Here is a 22134-nt window from a genome sequence, read left to right as displayed (position 1 = left end):
TGCCCCTTGTCAACTTGTCAGTCTTTTAGCTACTAGTACAAAGATCATAGATGGTAAAAAGTAGCCTACACTTTTAAAACATGCTGAAATTGCGTTTTTTGCTCGTTAGCCATGGTTAGTTCGTGTTTAAATACTAAAATATATTAGCTAACAGTTGGTAGGGGCGGTAACATTGCTGAAGAGGGCATGCTGACCTCTAGTATCTATGTATAAATCATGTTCACGTTATCATGGTGAATTTAATTACCAGCACTGTTCGCTTACTGACACATTCGAATATAGTCTGACTATGCTGACATTAATGACATCAGCAAGTCATTAGAGTAAAGTATTTGCGTCATGCTTCAAAGTTGTTCTTATTGGTGTGTATGGCATAATACTGTATTTCAGCTTATTCATTTTGTGGTAATATGACAATTTTTCAGTGCTTAATCGTTTTAGAAGACCCAAGTCCCCACCAGGCACTACATCAGGCTCGGGCGGGCAATCTGGGTAAAACCGCTGACCATCAGCAGGTCAGCTGGATAAATGACTTCTTTGCATGAAGACCCAAGCGGGGCTCGAATCCACAGAAGTAATATTAAAACTAATAAATTGAAAAGAATAATTCAGATGAGCGTAAATAGCCTTATCGAATGGGTTACAACTTTCAGAGAGAAGTATACTTAACTCCTTATCAATTGGTAGGGAACAATAAAATCTGTAAAAAAATCCTGTGCATTACTATTGCGTTATAAAGTGAGAACGCACGCTAAATAATTTAGATGGAAAATTTATATTTTCTTGGAATAGTCTTCTGTCTGCTACACCATAGTACGTAATATAAAGTTCTTACATTTTAATTACGTTTTTTATTATTTTCCTTCGAGTTTTGTTAGCATTATATACAATTACATATCAATACAAAACTTAATTATTAGTACAATTCCACAAAGTATTTGTAACGAGGGGGGAAAGAATCGAAAGCAGCTACCTTAACCATCTTCGGTCCCCGAAAATCACTTCATCAACCCTTATCATGCTGAACACAACTGAGTCTGCCTTTGCGACCAGCGCATATCTTGGTCTGCACAGTTCGCTATTCAGTCAGTACATGTATCACTTTTAATAGTTATGGTTCTGTCGAAACTGAAAGATGGACAAGTTCGTTATAGAAATTGAGCAGGTTAAGGGTGCACACGTTGCTCAATAGAAGACGAAAACATGAAGTGTGTACAGCCTTGTACTTCCAAACATTCTAAAAGAACATTAACCAATTCAAGTAAAGAATTCAATGTTATGATGTAGCAGTATCAGATCGATGTCATAACGCAATTCATACATTGTACACAATTCATACATTGTACACAATTCATACATTGTACTAAAAGGTACGGCTGTACATTATATCCCTTCAAAAGGTCGAAAGGTCAAATGATTTCCTGTACTGTAGTGATACAAATAGAAGAGATGCGAACATTTTTGTAAAGAGGGTCTTCACTTTCATGGATGTATAGAGAAAACTCGATTCTTTGGTTTTATTTTATTGACTGAAAAGACATTCCTGTAAAAGAATGAGAATGTAATGTCCTTTATAGGTTTTGCCAGCAGGTGTTTTCAGTGCCAGAATGTTCCATTTCCACGTGACTGTACCAAAGTCACAGAATGCAGTGCAGACCAGGTGATTTGTTTATATTCGTTTCACAGACTTAAATCTATGAAAGGTCTGCAGTTAAGTCAAGTTGTAACTGATTTTCTCTTCTTGTACTGTAAAATGTATGAAAATAACAATTTTTCAAAACTAAATATGCTCGTTTATGGTAGCCAGGTAAGTTGTAAAACATCAAAAGCTAAGATAATCTTAGTGGCAACATATGGAGAAAGTTCATATAAAAATGTAAAATCAGAGAGAATTGAACGCAACAGTTGTGTGTCCTAACAGCACACCAACAGACCGCAAAAGTTCACTGGGAGTGATTTCCATATTGCTAAACAAAACGTGATTTGCTACTAAATATTCTTATACCTTTTTAGTTTTCTAATTAAAATCTTTCCACGTGAGTGATTAAACATACCAAATATTGAAATAATACATGTTAGGCTATATCAATTCTGCTAATATATTTCGATTTCAGTACTGTTTTACGGAGCAAGTAGTAACAATGGCTGGAAATGTTGTATTTAACTCTGGCTGTCTTCACCATGCGGTATGAAATATGTCTTATACTAGCAATTAAATCATTTTAAATGTACACAATGCATGCCTTTGAACTGTACTCTACCATAAAAACGCCAATACATTAAAATAAACGAGAATTGAAGGAAGTTTCTTGTTTATGCTATTGCTTTAGTTCATTTTACAGAATGTACATTTGGTGCTAGTAAAATACTGTTAACAGTATTTGTTGTATATGTCTCTTTCTCCATTATAGATAGTTACGGAACCTTAAATTATTACATACTAAGTAAAATACAGCAACTATGTTCTTCTGACGTCAATGTTGAGGTGGTGTCTATCCCTCTTTTGCCAGCCGCGGAATAGCATTAACCTGGCGCTAAATAGAAAGCCCAGGGTTCTATGATAATTTTAGCTGCATCTCTTTCTTAGCATACAACATCAGACAGAAAATATACCAGCTAAACTCATATTTAAGAATAATCTTGCAGCGTATTAATAAATTGTGATATTCAAAAACAGTCCTTTTCTTGACTGCACTTCGTATTGTCATAAATGTAAGGAGAAGAAACAAAATGAATATTTCCAGATAAATGAAAGTATGTCGTAATTCTTAGTTATGGAAAACTAATTAATCAAGTTTATGTTTGTGCACAGAATTACCTCTTTCACTACTATCAGTAAACACGCACAATTCCTAAAGCACCCAAATCATTTACATCTACTTTGCCAGCTACAATCACGATAAATTTCCTTTGCTACATTTCCCAATGCTATACCGAGGCGTGGTTCACTTGTCAATAAAAGCTATCCGTTGTACTGTCTGACCCTGATGCTAAATAGAAGTTGTAAAAGGCCACTTACACATCAGGCTTACTTTTCGAAAAAACGTGAATCATTCGCCTTCTGTTATACAAATGATACTGAAATGATTGAACGCACCCAACACCAGTACAATATTATCAATTGCAGCACTGCTCTCCTACTGGCATGTCACTAATTGGCAAAAGGTCGGTAAATAGTCGACGTTCCACAGATATAACAACGTGCATTGAATGCTGCAAGGACGATTTTTGCAATAGAAATGGTTGCGGAACAAGCGGTAAATCACTAGAACATGCGTTCATAGATCTACTAAATTTCCTTATTTTTTTACAAGTACTGTTGCAGTGCCTGTAAAATATTTCCAAAAATAATTAAAAGTTACAGAACTTTGGCCAGACACTTTTTATGTAATTCAACCACTATTGTGACTATGCCAGTGCACAAGTGTTTTCTATGATATCTTTCAGAAGTTCCTCTCACACAACGAGGTCCATATTGTTTTAACTGTGATACCTCAACGGACGCTAAAGCTTGCCATAATGTTACTGTCTGTGATGAAAACGAGGTAACAAAAATGAAACTGATATTGTATATGATATCGCTGTGTTATGTTGTGATACGATATCTTATCATACGTCATTTATATTATGTAGCTTGTATTTTTGCTGGGTTAGTCAAACCGACACAGTTTAGGTGTTATAGCGACCTTTCCACTAATTGATTACTAGCATAAGTTACTGTAGAGCGGAAATCAATGAATCAAAGCCACTTTTCCTGAACGTAAAATCGAGTTACTGTTACGTGAGTGTGTGTGTGTGTGTGTGTATATATATATATATATATATATATATATATATATATATATATAATGTAACCCATGTAATGTTGTTTATTTTTTCTTTATAATTTACTTGATCCGGTACAGACTTTTGCATTTTTATATTTCTATTATATATAATTTAGTTAGCTGTTTATACTTTCAGTTGTGTATGTTGTACTCTCCAGTCAAATATGATGGCTTGCCACAAACAATCTACAAAGCTCAGTGTGAATCACAATCGGTAACATTTGATTCTTAATCATTACTCGTAATAAACTAGAGACAGAAGATTCCATCTTCAAAGCAAAATACAGTAGAAAACATTTATGATTCAATTTAATATCAATAACAGCCTTGAAACAAAATTTCTTTTGGTTAACAAGCAGGACATACAAGAATTATTCAAAAGTACCAGTGCACCGCACCATGAGAAAACCAACATAGTGCATTTGCGACGAGCATGGATCAAGACCATCCTCGCAGTCTGATCAGGATCCATGCTGTTCGCCTACGGTTTCTTTAATTGCAATGGGCTTTGAAAGGAAAGCAAACAGCATGAATCCTGACCAGACCGCGCGGATGGTCTTGATCCATGCTCGTCGCAAATGCACTATGTTGGTTTTCTCATGGTGAGTTTTGATTTAATTTTTAGTTGTTTTTTTTGCATTGATTCTATGTTTACTTTAAAGCTGAAAAACTAAAAAAGATATTTAAACGGCAAGTCGAAACATATCGATAATAACTTCTGATGAAACTTACACAATAAAGGCATAAGATAATTTAAAGAAGTCAATATCTAACCAAAAGTAAAACAAATCATCATCATATATATATAAGACAGTGTTATGCATTATGATCTTTTTAACTGGAGAAAACGCGGACTGATCAAATTTGACTTTTTCTCACAAACAGTATCTGTGTATATCTAATCCTTAACTTAGATTTGCGACATAGTTTCAAAAGCATTACACAATCCAAAGTGTGCTCCAATATGTTGTAAAACTGATTTCTGTAACGATCATTGCGGAATGTCATCAAATGATACCATGACGACAGCACATCCACGAACATCCATTCCAACTACGGAGACAACAGAGGTGCTTAGGTCTGCTACTACACAAACTAAACATCCAACAGGTAAATCGCATGTTCTTTAATCAGTCAAACATATTTCAAAATTAATCAGCTACAGGTATGTAACGTCTGTGTTTTACTGGATTATCCTATATTTTGTAACCTCTGGTTTACTGGAATATCCTATATTTTGTAACCTCTGTTTTACTGGATTATCCTATATTTTGTAACCTCTGTGTTTTACTGGGTAAACCCTATATTTTGTAACCTCTATTTTACTACATTACCCTATATTTTTAACCTTAGTCTGAGTTTTACTGGATTACCCTATATTTTGTAACCTCTGTGTTTTACTGGATTACCCTTTATTTGTAACCTCTGTGTTTTACTGGATTACCCTATATTTGTAACCTCTGTGTTTTACTGGACAAACCCTATATTTTGTATACTGCTAAACGTTTGTAAACTTTGATTGAAATTGCCCTTCGTTCGTAACCTATTATGTAACTCAAAAATAGACAACTGGAATTCATAGAAGTACTGTATAATTTTTTTAATAAGACTTTGATAGGCTTCACCGCTTGGCCACTATATGTTCTTTTGACTGTCATCTAAATTCAGGAAAATGATGTAGATACCGCTTAGTCTTTATTTGTTTCTTTCTGTAGGAGTTACAGCTCAATCAACAGTACCTTCCAACAATGCTCAATTTCACTGCGACAGTCACGGACATTACATACATTTACGAGATGCGAATGCACAATTATGTGTTCACATTGTACATAATCATGCTATATGGGATGACGCTCGTCATGCATGCAGGCAAGAAGGAGGGGATCTTGTTGTTCTGGAAACACACGAAAAGGCGTTGTTAATGAGAAACGAACTTATTGGTATATCTCAAAACTCCAATATATCTCTTTATGATAATATTATGTACAAGACAGAAATAGACATTTCTTGTTTTATTTAATGAGAAACATTCACAGGTCATACAGTTGAAATCTGAAACGTCAGAAAACTTAAATTACTGTAGAATATTGTTAACCTTACTGTCATTTTAAAGATACTTTTAAGTAAATTCGATTCTTTTTATAACATAAACACATGACACTAGAAACATACAAAGCGATTGCAATTGAGCTTGAATTCCTTCAAATGCGAGTTCTTATAGTTTATTATGTCGATAGTTCATCGAAGTAGATCTACTTTTACTAAAGAGTAAAAGTGATACATTTGAACCCAATCGAGAAATATGTTATTTTATTGGGACATGAAAAGAAATAAGAAACAAAATTTGATGATGGATTGTAAAAAAAAATAATTCTAACACGACCAGCAAATAACCTACATATATGTAGAGCAAAATCTATCTCTGGTTATTCTGCGATAAACCACTCGCGTGCAATGACGTCATCCGATCCAGGTGCGTAGCACGGTCGTAAAATGTAGTTGCCATTTTTTCTAACACTGTTGATACTAGTATGTCGTGTTAGAATCGAAATAATAAGTTCCCAAGTGTGATTTATCGTAGAATAACCCGCATTTTTCATTCTTATGCGAAACAATATCACTCAGGCATATATATGATATATTCTTACGCATAAGAACTCAAAACTCGGGTTATTCTACGATAAGCCACGTTTGGAAACTTATTATTTCTTAAGTAAACTTATCACATATTTAATATTTAAGGAACTGGTCACAAAGGCTTTTGGATAGGGGCACGAGATTTCAACCGAAACAATCATCATTTATGGACGGACAATTACCTTGTAGATGATTCCGAAGCGGACTGGGGATTGAATCAACCTGATCATTTCAGCCACGGAGTGAATCAAGACTGTGTTGCCATAACTGTCAATAGTTACCATTGGAATGATATTGATTGTGAATCTCATTTGAATTATATTTGTGAACGACGATAAAGATGTTTAACTGTTTAAATGGCTTTTATATCCACTTCCCACTTCGATTTAGAAAACAAGTCCAAAGCCACAAATACATTGCTCCAGGTAAAATCAAAGGGGTCCGGCACATGAGAGGATTAAGTTTATTGACTTATTTTTGAGTCCTAGAGCCATAATTATGAAAAAAATCATACTTATATAACTACTCCCTAGACAAGGGTTTTTACCCCGCAGAAGCTATGTTTTGAACTACTTTCTTTACATGGCCATGAAAAAAAAATTATCAGTTATTTTCCCATTCAAACATTGCATTCAGTTATTCAAATGAATCAACTTTTAAAATTACCTCAACATATTTTCATATATTTATCTGTTTTTCGACAGGTGCCAAAACCTCACTCCTTAACCTGCACCATACACCTGTATTATAAGATAATTAGTAGGCAGTAGAAACTGGTCAACAAAAAGATGATTATTTCTAAAGAATAAGTAAAAGCCTACATAATTTTACAAGGAGAAAGCTACTGGTAGAAAGAGAATAATTTATGCTACCTATGTCTATGCGTCGAAGTACGGGACGAATATCTGGAAATATGAGAAAATCAAAGAAAGCAATTTCAGGACTGTTAAATGCACGTGTAGCAAGTTACCTAGATAGATTACTCTTCCATTGCACTGATATTACACGGACAGGATTAGGGTTGACAAACCAATAAACAGGAAGCCAATTAAATCCAAAATGAAAACCCATCAGCCCTAAATCTGCAGGTAGACAAGATAAAATGAATAAACATTTAAATCAGTCTTCACTACCAAAACAGCAGCAGGAAAAAAATACTCGACAGCCCTGGGCAGCATGAAAGACAGGAGAACATACACAGAAGCCTTAAAAAAGGGGATGGGATGACCACAGCAAACCAAATTCAAGATTCAATCAACACTTTGATCAAATTAAGGAACCGCCGTTTTGTGCGAATCACAGACAAAATTAATGTAAATGGAAGCAACAAAAGAATATAAAACAAGAAATCCAGAAATCCAGAGAGGTAAAACTACTGTTACAAATTTGTCAAACAGAATTCTAACAGATAATGGCTACATACTTTTACGGAAAGGACTTACTTTCTGCCCTAAAGTAAAATGTCATGAATTCGCTTTACCCGCAGACTTAGGCTTAAAGAATATTTCTACCAAGAACATGATCAAGATGCAACATCAGTAGCACAAAATATTACTTCCAAAAGCCTTTCTTTAATAAGAAAACTTCATCGTTCACTCCAAAAAATGATCGTGATCGGTATTTAGACATGTATATTGAGGCAGTTACTCAAGAATTATAAACTCTGCACCTAATAAAAAGCGGTATACCAATATCAGCAAAGATGAACTTCAAAGCCTAAGGAACCTTACACAGGAAAGTACTATTATTATTAAAAAAGCAGACAAATCTGGAACTATAATAATAATGAATCGTACAGACTATGAAGGCGAGTTAAATAGACAGCTGAAAAATTGACAGGTACAAAAAAAAATGTATTAAGAAAAGGTTGGTGCATTTATATCAGAGACAGTAAAAGTAATGTTTTAAAGTGTGTAGATAATATTAGTCAAACAGAATTCTCTATCGCGGATGAATTTGACACTTTTCCGGTAAATATTAGAATCCAACAATTTTACATTTTGCCTTAGACTCACTAATCTATCACTTTGATTCCTAGATAGGCCTATTGTATCAGCCTGTAACTCTTGCACAGATAACATATCTAAATACATTTGTATGTTGATTTTATACTTAAACCTCATATACAGTCCCTGCCTTCTTACATCAAAGATACTAATGATTTCCTGCTTAAACTTAAAGAGTGAAAATTATGTTCTGAGAAGACTTATCTGGTTTCTCTTGATGTTAGTTCCCTTTATACTAACATTCCAAATGGTGACGGTATTCAGACTTGTAAATACGTTTTGAGAAAAATAACCATATTGGCAAACTGTCTATTGACAGCATCTGTAGTTTAATTCAAACTGTATTAAAAAAATAATCTTTTTCAAATTTATTACCAATACTACTTGCAAGTCCTATGGCTCCTGCTTATGTCTCATTATTCATGGGGAAATTTGAAAATAATTTCCTAAGTTTATGTAGCTTGAATCCTTCTCTGTGGTATCGCCTTATGAGTGACATTTTTATGATCGGGACTCATTCATTGGATAAATTACATGAATTTCTGGAAAATATCAACAATATTCATCCTCGTATCAAGTTTACTTTTAATATTTCTGAAACATGTTCACCAATATGTACATTATAATTCATGTCATCCTAAACCATGCAAAAGGACAATATTCCATTCAGCCAGGCTAAGAGATACAGGCGTATTTAGTCTGATGATAATGAATTCAAGGAATCTGTTAGGGAACTTCAGAATTTATTCCTTGACAGAAAGTATCCTTAAAAGGTTGTTGATATAGTGTTGAATAGTGCTGGGCATAGTATTTCTGAATGAGATAATGTGTGTAACACAAAGTGATGCTTTAATCAAAAATAAGAGAGACTACAATAATGTTAAAACCATTTGTTATAGAGTACAATCCATACTGAATTATCTAATATAGGCATTCAGACTTCCTAGAAATCTTAAAGATACATTAGATACATTAGTTAAAACAAAATATTTGTCTACTAATACATATCCACATTTCAGGTCTAGTAAAAGTAAAGCACCAAGCTGTACACATTGTTGAACAATTTGTGAAAGTGACAGTTTTAGTAGTTCACAACATTGTACATCTTACCAACTGAAACATAACGTAGGATGTACTAGTAACAATGTTATATATGATTTTAGTTTTATGCCTGTTGACTGTGTCAGGGCCGTAGGGACAGGGGGCCGGGTCCCCCCAATAATTTGACAGATTATGGTAATTATCTTAGCATTTTTTTGACAGCGAGTCAATTTTAGCTGTGCCCTGCAGTTTTGTAATTGTTTTAGATGGGCTAAGGATCTCAAGCAAAATAACAGTATAAGTGGATTGCATAATTATGCCTTTTTTAATCAACATAATGAGAAAAAAATCTGACAAATATCATGAAGGCGGCCATCTTTGATTTCGGAGTGTTTTTGCTAATGAGAGGTTACGTAACATGCAGCACGCCAAATTCCCCGTATCACAGGTTTAAGTGAAACGCATTTTTTGTGAAATTTTGAATTGAGCCAATTATCGAAACGTGCGAAAGCAACGACAAAATTCAGTGGCAATTGTAGCTACATTCCAAGAACACAAAACAAAAGCCTACAGGCGTGTTTGTATGTTTATGCTAATGATAGAAATATCTACAATGAAAACAAATAAGAAAACAAGGACAAAAACAATCTAAGAACACTAACACTGAGTAAAATACTAGTCAATCATGTTCATGTTATTTTCATAATCTTGAAGACCTACATTTTTCGTCCGAGATTTATGTACAGTCATTTAGTTTGTCTTTCAATGCGCAATGTTTTGCTTTTGTCGTATATAGTATATTTAACATTAATCTCATTTAAGGATGTATGATCTTTTTTTCTACCATTAAGAATATTTTCATACTTTGTGAGCTTGACTAAACATTAGTTTCTAAGACAAATAAGAGAAGAAAAAGAAAAAGCACAGGTCACCAAACTCGTTATAGTTTTATCCTTAAAATGCGAAAAAAGCATTAAGAAAACATATGCGAGAAACTTTAAGTAAATCTAAAGCGTGACAAAGGAAAACACGGCTTACAGGTGTATAATATTATGTGATTATGGTTCGTCTTTAGCGTGAAGAAACATAGATATAAATGTGTTATAAATGACACTTAAGCCTTGTGTTCAAACTTTAAATATAGTAGTGTAGAGCAAAAGGTGATTCCTTATCATTCCATAACGACAATGCATGCCATTATAACTTTGTGTACATTCATTTGCACAATTATTGGAAAGAAAAGACTTTCATTCATTAAAATAAATGTTTCATATATATATTCTTGGAATATTCTTCTGTCTGCTTAACCGCTGTACGTACTGTGGATTATTTACTAATTTATTTAATTTCAATTCGATTTCTTTCAATTTAAGTAGCAATATTAGATCGTGTCATTGAAAATAACTCCATTTATATTATTATTATCATTATAACAGCTGAACTTCTTCACCCGAACTCAGAAAACTCGAACACCACTCAGTCTTCACTAAAACTCCTCGTCAGGTCAAAATTTCTATTAAATGTATATTGTTTCAAGCTCGAACTACCGATAACTCGAAATGATTTTGTCTGTCCCATCGAGTTCGAGCGATGTCTTTTTTCTTCTGTAAATGTAAATTTGAGTATGAACTGTACCTTTTTGCAAACGTTAATCAGTACTACAAGAAACGTTATACATTTGACTGTTGTAAAAAATGTTTGTTTTGTTTGTTTTGGGTTTAACGCCGTTTTTCAACAGTATTTCAGACATGTAGCGGCGGGCAGTTAACCTAACCAGTGTTCCTGGGTTCTGTACCAGTACAAACCTGTTCTCCACAAGTAAGTGCAACTTCCCCACATGAATTACCAGAGTTTATCAAATCGTCACGGAGAACATACGCCCCGCCCGGGGATCGAACTCTCGACCCCGCGATCCGTAGACCAACGCTCTCCCTACTGAGCTAAGCGGGCGGGTTGTAAAAAATTAGTTTAAAGATCAATTTGAAGCCCGTTTAAATTTCTGTAACGTTAACCACTATATAAAACTGTAGATACATTAATAGGTGATGCCATCCGTTGTTTTGAATGTCAGCATGTTCCATTTCCACGTGACTGTACAAAGGTCATAGAATGCGGAGTCGACCAGGTAATCGTTTATTGCATAGACACATTCCATCAATAATCTGTAGTGAATTGTGGTAGTTATTTATAATAAAATATCTATTTGAAGCTGATAAAGCTTACACCTACTCAAAACTAAATATTATATACTCAGGTTGGTGAAAAACGTTATAAAGTCACATAAACAGCAAGCATTGTTTCAGTTCTACAGCTGAGCTCAAGCCATAATTGATTTAGAAACTTGATATTAATTTAAACATTTTAGAAGTTGAAACTAGATATTTCGGACTCGCGTATCTAAAATTTCCGGCTATTTCGAAGACATTTTCAAGTTTCGTCCCGAAAACACGTGTGCAAAATATCATTTTATGTTGAACTTCGGTTATCTCGTAGTAAAACGCCCGCTCCCTTGGAATTCCAGATATTGTGTTTCAGCAGTTCATAATTTTGAATTAATTTTCACGTTTCAGTATTGTTTCACAGAGCAATTAGTAACCACTGGTGGTAATGTTGTTTTTAACACTGGATGTCTTAACAATACGGTATGCATGCAACCTTTACAAACTATTGAAATGGAAATTATATAAAGATGTAAAATAATAACTGCAATGATGTTTATACTATTTTTGATACTAAATATGACCAAAACAAACTGCTAACTTTTTTCATTTTACATCAATATCTTGACTAACGCAGTGTGTACCTATTCAATACAATACTATACAATGATACAAAAGATAAAAACTGCACTGATTTTTTTTACTGCTTTAAGATTATATTTCAAATCAAAGAACTTTTTACAGTTCAGCATGTATGACGATTATGTTAGAGATGTTATGATTGTCTAGTAGAAAATGACGAACCTTACAGTATTTCATTATTGGTATATTGTCATGTACATCTATTTTGAGTTAATTAAGCTGGGAAGTTGAATTGAAATTTGTTTAATATGTCCATACAAAGCATTTGTCAGTTCAAAACATTTCATACACAAAAATTCATTAGAATATACATCATTTAGTACAATTACTCAATTGCTTATGATTAATTGATTGTAGCGTTGCTCTCCTAGTGGCACATCGCTGATTGGGAAAAGGTCGAAAAGTCCATCTGACATCAAAACATGCATGGAATGCTGCAAGAGCGATTTTTGTAACAAGATTGGTTGTGGAACCAGAGGTAAATTATTAGGGAAAACATTTATTAGATAAAGCACATATTTCATTTTTCAATATTTTAATAATATTCTACATTGATTTACATGTACCATTAAAATGACTATAAATAATTCTAAATTATTTTGAAGTACGAGATCTTGGCCAAACAATTACCCGTTACAAAAGCTTCTTTAACAGTACCATGTAACTTGATACCTTAATGAATCATAAAGTCTATTAAGTCTATCTCTATCCTACTGCGAACCCAGTGTTAGGATTCGCAGGAGAATGTGTTGCACAATTCATTACCTTTCATAAACTGACTCAACTTATTTTAGTCTGCTGTTATTTTGGTCGAGTTCTATATTGAACTTCTTTAACGTTTTAGTACATTCTCATCAGCAGCCAACGTGTGACAGTCGTAACCTAATGTTGTTAAATGTTCTTGATACTTATGAGGGTCATCCAATGTATCTCTTTGAAAGAATACAGCTTAAGCCCTAGACTAACAAAGTATGTTGAGATCAAATAATCTGTAATAATGTTAATTTCTTCATACTGACACTGATATTTTCTCAGAAAAACATTTTCTCTCTAGGCTCATCTCAACAGAGACAGAGGCAAGAGATATTGTAATTTTTTCAGAAAGGACAGTTGCCGATAATAATTAATTTTACGACCAAGTGATTTACATTTAATGATCTAACGACTGATGCCAGTCTACTTAAGCCCGTATTAGAGGTTGCAAGGTATGTCGCACATTTCATGACGTCTTGTGATCAAACCGAGACTGCTTCCACTGAATTTTCAGACAGATGTTTTATGATATGTTTCAGAAATTCCTCTCACACAACGAGGTCCATACTGTTTTAACTGTGATGCTGCAGTTGATCCTAAAGCTTGCAATGATGTTACTATCTGTGGTAAAAACGAGGTAACAACCATTAATCATATTTTTGTACTCGTAAACGATAGTCCAGTGTAGTGTATATATATATATAGTACATATGTTGTGAACTGTTATCTTTTTTAATGTCTTCTTAGGCTGTGACACCGGTTAGTTGATATTTCAGCTAATTGATTATTCATATTGTGCAAATTATTTGACCTGTCAAAAAATGGACCCGGCTTTTATTATATTCTTTTCGAGCCATATAAGATTAACATGAAAGCCGGGAACATGTTTTGACAGGTCAATTAAATTGCACAATACAAGTTACTACATAAGTCAGTTGTTTACGTCAGTCAATCCTTACAACAGAAAACTAGTCAATCAAATAAAATCATATTTATTGACATGAAATAATTCGCACTATCATTGATATTGAACGTCAGAGTTTATACTCGAAGACGTTTGATTTATTCAAATATGTTAAATATGTTCAATTTCAATGATTCAATTTCATATCATATCGTGAATATTGTATGTGTCCGCCTTGATAATGTATGATAACCGGCTGTTTCTGTTTATACATTACAGTTGTGTATGTTGTACTCTCCACTTCAATATGACGGTTTTCCACAAACAATCTACAAAGGTCAATGTGTAACACAACAGGTAATATCTAATTACTACATCCACCATATCATATCTTACAAATGTTGCTGCTAATGCTTATATAGAGGATATTACATTAATGTCTTTTCATATTAAATTTATTAAACGAGTTGAATAAAATAATAAAATGCGAGGTTCTGCCGAGCATTTTATCAATTTTATTCAACGGGTTTAATAAATTCAGTATGGAAAGTCACATATGTAATATTCTTTTTATCACATGTTAGTCCTTCCTGTCAAAAATTCTACTTTCTTTTACTATATAAACAAGTCAACTTGACCAACGTTTCGAATACTATAAACGACGTCGACGTCAAAGCTTTATTACACTAGTGTATTATCGTTTTTATTGAATGGCTTTATTACACTCCCGCGACGTCAAACATGTGATAAAAATCATTCACTAAACCAGCAATTTAGAGAAAACTAACCCCGACTTTGTTAATACTGCCAGTCTAACATATGCGTGGTGCTTTCATCCAGGATTTGTTATGAGTCATTTTATGGCGTATATTATGCGTATGTTAAGACTGATTCGTGACAACAACGACAAAAAAAAACTTGAATCTCCGCGATTTGCTATTATCCATTTTTAGCTCGACTATCCGAAGAATAGTCTAGCTATTCTACTCACCCTGGCGTCGGCGTCGGCGTCGGCGTCACACCTTGGTTAAGTTTTTGCATGCAAGTACATACAGCTATCATGTAAAGGCATATAGCTTTGAAACTTATTTATTCTTTTTCTAGGTCAATTACCAACCTCACTGGGTCAAGTTCCATAACTCTAACATGTATTTTGAGCAAATTATGCCCCCTTTTGGACTTAGAAAATTCTGGTTAAAGTTTTACATTGCAACTTACTATCTCCAAAACTAATGCAGATATTGAATTGAAACTTCACATGTGTCTTCGGGGTTATAAAACTAGTTGATAGCACCAAGTCCCATAACTCTGACATGTATTTTGGCCAAATTATGCCCCCTTTTGTACTTAGAAAATTCTGGTTAAAGTTTTGCGTGCAAGTACATACAGCTATTACTAAAAGGCATATACATTTGAAACTTATTTTTTCTTTTTCTAGATCAATTACTTACCTCACTGGGTCAAGTCCCATAACTCTGACATGTATTTTTGCCAAATTATGCCCCCTTTTGGACTTTGAAAATTCTGGTTAAAGTTTTGCGTGCAAGTACATACAGCTGTTACTAAAAGGCATATAGATTTGAAACTTATTTTTTCTTTTTCTAGATCAATTACCTACCTCACTGGGTCAAGTCCCATAACTCTGACATGTATTTTGGGCAAATTATGCCCCCTTTTGAACTTAGAAAATCCTGGTTAAAGTTTTACATGCAAGTTACTATCTCCAAAACTACTACAGATATTAAATTGAAACTTCACATGTGTCTTCGGGGTTATAAAACTAGTTGATAGAATCAAGTCCCATAACTCTGACATGTATTTTGGGCAAATTATGCCCCCTTTTGGACTTAGAAATCCTGGTTAAAGTTTTGCGTGCAAGTACATACAGCTATTACCAAAAGGCATATAGCTTTGAAACTTATTTATTCTTTTTCTAGGTCAATTACCAACCTCTCTGTTTCAAGTTCCATAACTCTTAACATGTATTTTGAGCAAATTATGCCCCCTTTTGGACTTAGAAAATTCTGGTTAAAGTTTTACATGCAAGTTACTATCCCAAAACTAATGCAGATATTGAATTGAAACTTAACATGTTTCTTCGGGGTTATAAAACTAGTTGATAGCATCAAGTCCCATAACTCTGATATGCATTTTGGTCAAATTATGTCCCCTTTCGAACTTAAAACTCTTTTGATATTTAACATTTTGGGTAATACTTTCCTGCTTCTGTGACAATATTTCGAATAGTCGAGCTTGGCTGTCTTACGGACAGCTCTTGTTTGACCACCTTCTGTGACTTGTAAAGTTGTGATAGTAGATAATCGCGGTCTACCTTGTGTTAAATGGTTTTCATGAGCATACGAAGAATGGGTAACCGTTCCTGATTGTTTACAATATGCTTTGTATATGTCTATGAACTATATGATGAATATTATTACAACGTATAATAATTTGTAAAAATATGTTTTGTAGTATATCCTTGTACCATACTGTTAAAATGACGTTAATATAATTATGACAAAACTTGGGTCTTATAAAGGAGTGTGGAGGCCATGAATTGTCGCTCCATACTTGGCCAGTGTTGTTATTATAACTTAAAGAAGCATGGAGTCTGTTTAAAACATAGATAACATAGTTGCTCTTAAACCGATGCTACGGGGTTTGGGAGGTGTTTACGCATTTAATTACATCTCATGAACAATGTCAAATCGAGATTGCTATTATGTTGCTTCTTTCCGTCCGATGTTTTAAGTGATGTTTTTTATATATTTGATAAAAAGTTAGTGTGTGTAATGGCTGATTCGGTACCTCAAGGCTGACAGCAGGATAAATTCGACATAAACGGGAATATCAAAAGAAATGCATTGTCATCGGCAATTAATTTTATGTTATCATCAGCTGATATCAGAAGGACTAGTAAATTGTTTAATTGCAGATGATAACACAGTATAAAAACTAGAATGCTTTACTTTTTATTACTTATTCCAGTAATGTGTAACTCACCTTGAAATGTCAAAAGAAGTACATTTTTACTGATCATTAACCCTTACCCTGCTAAATTTCTATAATGAACTTCTCCATCTTTCAATTTGGACAGTGCCATTAACTGTTTAAAGGGGTGTTTACCAAAAATATACTGACTGAATAGCGAACAGTGTAGACCATGATCAGACTGCACGGATGTGCAGGCTGATCTTGGTCTGCACTGGTCGCAAAGGCATAATCACTTGCCACCAGCAGGCTAAGGGTTAAATTGATATATGCCAATGTCATGTAGATGAAAAACTAAAACAAATATTTGATGGATGAAGCTGTTTTTCTTACTGACTAAAATACAATTTTATATATATTTTACCCCTACTTTAGGTATGTGATGTAGTGTCAAAAGCGTTAAGCAGTCGAATGTGTGCTCCCATATGTTGTAAAACAGATCTGTGTAACGACCATTGTGGTATTTCTTCAAATATCACCACGACATCAAATATACTTACTACTCATACAACACAGACAAAACATCCAGCTGTAGACATGTCAACACAATCAATTTTCACAACGCAAGGTACATTGTCATAAATTTTAGTCTTATGTTGGTCATACATAATTTGAAACTAATCACTAACAACCAACTAACGTTAGACAGGTCTTCACTTGGTTTAACGAGGTCCCTTATATTATACACTTATTGTATGGCCGGTCAATAATTAGAACTATTGCCAGAGGTTCAAGGGTGTTTTATTGCATGACAAATGAATATTCATAATTTTTATGCCCCCGAAGGGAGGCATATAGTTTTTGAACCATCTGTCCGTCTGTCGGTCTGTCAGTCTGTCAGTCTGTCCGCAATTTTCGTGTCCGGTCCATATCTTTGTCATCGATGGATGGATTTTCAAATAACTTGGCATGAATGTGTACCACAGTAAGACGACGTGTCGCGCGCAAGACCCAGGTCCGTAGCTCAAAGGTCAAGGTCACACTTAGACATTAAAGGATAGTGCATTGATGGGCGTGTCCGGTCCATATCTTAGTCATCGATGGATGGATTTTCAAATAACTTGGCATGAATGTGTACCACAGTAAGACGACGTGTCGCGCGCAAGACCCAGGTCCGTAGCTCAAAGGTCAAGGTCACACTTAGACATTAAAGGATAGTGCATTGATGGGCGTGTCCGGTCCATATCTTTGTCATCGATGGATGGATTTTCAAATAACTTGGCATGAATGTGTACCACAGTAAGACGACGTGTCACGCGCAAGATCCAGGTCCGTAGCTCAAAGGTCAAGGTCACACTTAGACGTTAAAGGTCATTTTTCATGATAGTGCATTGATGGGCGTGTCCGGTCCATATCTTTGTCATTCATGCATGGATTTTAAAATAACTACGCATGAATGTGTGACTCAGTAAGACGACGTGTCGCGCGCAAGACCCAGCTCCGTAGGTCAAAGGTCCTAAACTCTAACATCGGCCATAACTACTCATTCAAAGTGCCATCGGGGGCATATGTCATCCTATGGAGACAGCTCTTGTTCTTCAAGTTTTTGACTTTAGTCCAGCGAATTTGTGTTATTGTTGTTGTTTTTCGTTGGCTTAAATGTCACACCGACCGAATTATTGGTCATATAGCAACTTTCCTCTTTTAATGGTGTATGAAGACTCTAGGTGCCCCACTGGTCATTACTGCATCGCGGGCAGGCACCTTGGTAGAACTACCGACTTAGTGTTTAACTGTATACCTGTATTTATCACAAACTATGAACCAGCGTTTTATATAAGGCTTAAATCATGTTTTATTTCCGTTTAATGAAAATCTTGTCTAATGTTGGATTGAAATCTCTCTGGGAGTTCAATACAAAATTTTAAAACCATATGTTATCAATGTTATTTAACAAGATGGTTGTTCAAAATATGCACGGTGATGTGTTTGTTAAGGCACACGCTACTTACTGGTCCCAAGTTACTATACATTTAAATTCAAGACAAAGATACAGATAAAGCTTAGTCCTCACATTTATTTCATTTCTCTAGGAACTAGTGATCCAACAACAATACCTACCAACAATGCACACTTTCACTGCGACACGCATGCGCATTACATTCATTTACAGAATGCAAACGCACAACTATGTGTCCATATGGTATTAAAACATGTTACTTGGAAAGATGCACGTCATGCATGCAAGCAAGAAGGAGGGGATCTTGTTGTCCTAGATACGCATGAAAAGGCCGTGTTAATAAGAAACAAAATTGCGGGTAAATTTTCTGATTCCTTGTTTTATATTATCGTTGATAATAAAGAAATAAAGGTTTAGTTTTTTTAACAAAATAGTCCATCTAATCTAATCATAAATAACATTTACTGGCTTTCGAAATCTTAAATTAATGCAGAATACTGTTTAAATGGATATTTCCGCGGGTCGAAAAGTTAGCGAATTTGGAATTCGAGATGTTTAGCGTGCGCAATTTTACCGGTTTCGAAATCTTAAATTAATGCAGAATACTAGCATCACGTTTTATATATAAGCACTTTTACAAAATGCGACTGAAGTTTTATATAATAAAACTCACTTGACACTAGTAGCAGACAAAAGTTGTATGTTTAGCTTAAATTTATTTTCAATATTCAATTAGGCCAAAAGGTCCACGAGGACATAAAATACATGATATATGACAAAACTGTATAAAACATGTACTTATTAAATACCTTTCTATAAAAACTAACAAAACTGCATAGGACAAAATTTTGTACCACAAGTAAATTAACCGGAAGCGGGAATTATAACAGAAAAGAAGGGCACAATAACCGATTATTGACCCCGTCATGAATACGTGACGTCATTTTTGACGTCATTTTACCCTGTGACGCCGCGATAAAAATTCGTTAACGTCGATATTTTATATGAGTAACTGATTCTAGCAATCTAGACCGTTATTGTGTTTCAGTAACGTAATAAACAACTCATAAAATGGCTTCGACGTTCCTTACGCGGTTATCAGCACTCTTAAACTTATAATGCCACTTGGATTACGCCCTCGTGCAAATATAGTAGGTTTAGTCATGCTATAACCACTTCATACCCGTCATTGTCGTTTAATTAATTTATAACATAGAGTATAAGCCCATATTATCATAATGTCTATGGGTCATATTATATTTTCTCCTATAACATGGTTCTAGAAGATTTAAAGAGTAAAAAAAAATATAGACGATCAAAGAAAAAGCAAAAGCAAGCAAACTACATATTATGATTGGTGACAAGCTTAAAAAATAACATGAATACTTTTAGAGTCTCAACACCTTGGCTTTTGGATAGGAGCACGAGATTTCAACCAAAACGATCATTTCTTATGGATAAACCAACATCCTGTAGATGATTCCTTGGCAGACTGGGGGCACAACCAACCTGATCATATCCACCACGGAATTGATCAAGACTGTGTTTACATGCCAAGACATGCTAATTACACGTGGCACGATACAGATTGTGAAAAACATCATTACGATTACATATGTGAAAAACAATAAATATATGTAAATGTTTTAACTGTAATTATCTTGAATTCTATATTGCCCAAGGTATGCCATTTCTTTAAGTAAGAAAGTCGAGGTCAGTTTTTATCATTATCATTAATAAACAATAGCGAAGAATTATCAGCAGCTGAACACAAGTTGAAGGTTAAAATAAAACCAATATTTTAACATAACATATTCCATCATACTATTGTATTCAGTTCCTAAATATTATTTTCATCATTGTACTGCCGCCTTCTTGTCGAGCATGCGCAAACAATTTACTTAGTCAGCATGGTCGTCCTTTGGAATTCTTTACCAATAATCTTGTTTATTTAGTGTTAAATACGTCAAATGATTGCTTTTATCTATTCTTAATGCTAAAAATCACATAGTTCGAACACACATATCAGCCCTCGGCTGGAACACACTTAGCTTCAACACAAATATCATCCCTCGGCCGGAACAGTAATAAATGGAAATATTGGAGGAATAAATTAAAATTTATAGCAATTTCAATCAGTAGGATTTACTTCAACGTTATAGAATTACCTAAATATTCAGGATAAAGACATAAACACGATCTCTTTTTTGTAATAATTATGCAAAGTTTAAGAAGTTAGAATACGGCAATTAAGACATGTTTCCATTTGGAACTATTCTGTGTAACTAGATTATAAGGTAAAGGGAGGTAAACATACTGGTCATAGGCTTTTTGCACTTAATTATGACGAGCAGAGTTAAGCTTCTTTAACAATTTCATGATACGATGATGAACAATACTAAGATGAAGGTTTATATAAAAAGGCCAGCCTTTGAAAATGGCTTGTTTTGTGTGATTCAACCTAGAGCAACCTGCTGTTTATCATTTAAACGATTTTTGTGAGGTATTTTCCATTGGACACCAGTCTTAAAATTTACATTTTGGTTTTATTTCTTGATGGATATAAATCATTCAGGATATCTTAGATAATATAAAAGCAATATTTCCTTTCAAAACTTTTGTAAAATGTCTAAAAACATATTTTTCGAAATTTTGATTTTGTTTGATTTTTACAATGGGAAAATACACTTTTCGTCATAAAATTAACATTCTGAAAGATATTTTAATTTTTTATCAAGATCGAATTACCACTCTTCGAGATCTTTACTATGATGTGTACATCATACCTTGATCTTGTAAAATAAATAAGAAAATTCCCTGAAAGCTTAAAACACAACCAAGCAAAATGATAGCAGACTCGGTTTGAATGTATTCATGAGAGGTAATGAATGTCCAACACCTCTCACGCCCCTAGCGCCGGCTTAAGTGGAATTCTGTTACAGTAATTTGAACTGGACTCTATTGTCCCAAAAGACCAGAAAATATAGGAACACTGAGTCAAAAGTACGGAGACACACTTTAAACAGCTGCTACATTGCACTTTGGGACTGCTGTTGTGACATTTACTTAAATCTATAGGAAGATCCTTTGGAAACAGATTGCAACCAAGCAAACTAACGAAGGCTTGGTTTTATTAATGATGAGAAGTAATGAAATGTGCAACACCCTTCATACTCGGTAACGTCGGTTGAAGTGGAATTCTGTGACAGTAAATTTGATTGCACTCCATGATCCTGAAGGGGAGACTTTTCGTCAGAATTCGAGAATACCATGT

The 22134-nt window shown here is 34.3% G+C and overlaps 2 protein-coding genes across 2 annotated transcripts; both read left to right on the top strand.

Annotated features, from left to right (window-relative positions):
* The first annotated feature begins 668 nt into the window (after positions 1–668).
* Positions 669–6802, top strand: LOC128546898 (uncharacterized). Its single transcript, XM_053518303.1, has 9 exons — positions 669–813; positions 1578–1660; positions 2115–2186; positions 3128–3257; positions 3448–3545; positions 3964–4041; positions 4742–4937; positions 5543–5767; positions 6570–6802. Exons 1-9 carry the CDS (start codon positions 765–767, stop codon positions 6800–6802), a joined length of 1164 nt encoding a protein of 387 aa, XP_053374278.1. The 5' UTR covers positions 669–764.
* Positions 6803–10693: 3891 nt separating this feature from the next.
* LOC123544285 (uncharacterized) lies at positions 10694–20491 on the top strand. Its single transcript, XM_053518107.1, has 9 exons — positions 10694–10823; positions 11554–11636; positions 12082–12153; positions 12670–12790; positions 13605–13702; positions 14249–14326; positions 17336–17528; positions 18994–19218; positions 20253–20491. Exons 1-9 carry the CDS (start codon positions 10775–10777, stop codon positions 20489–20491), a joined length of 1158 nt encoding a protein of 385 aa, XP_053374082.1. The 5' UTR covers positions 10694–10774.
* Positions 20492–22134: the final 1643 nt, after the last annotated feature.

Source organism: Mercenaria mercenaria, chromosome 11, assembly GCF_021730395.1.
Source record: "Mercenaria mercenaria strain notata chromosome 11, MADL_Memer_1, whole genome shotgun sequence".
NCBI classification, from domain to species: Eukaryota; Metazoa; Mollusca; class Bivalvia; order Venerida; family Veneridae; genus Mercenaria; species Mercenaria mercenaria.
This window is presented reverse-complemented; position numbering and strand designations above follow the sequence as displayed.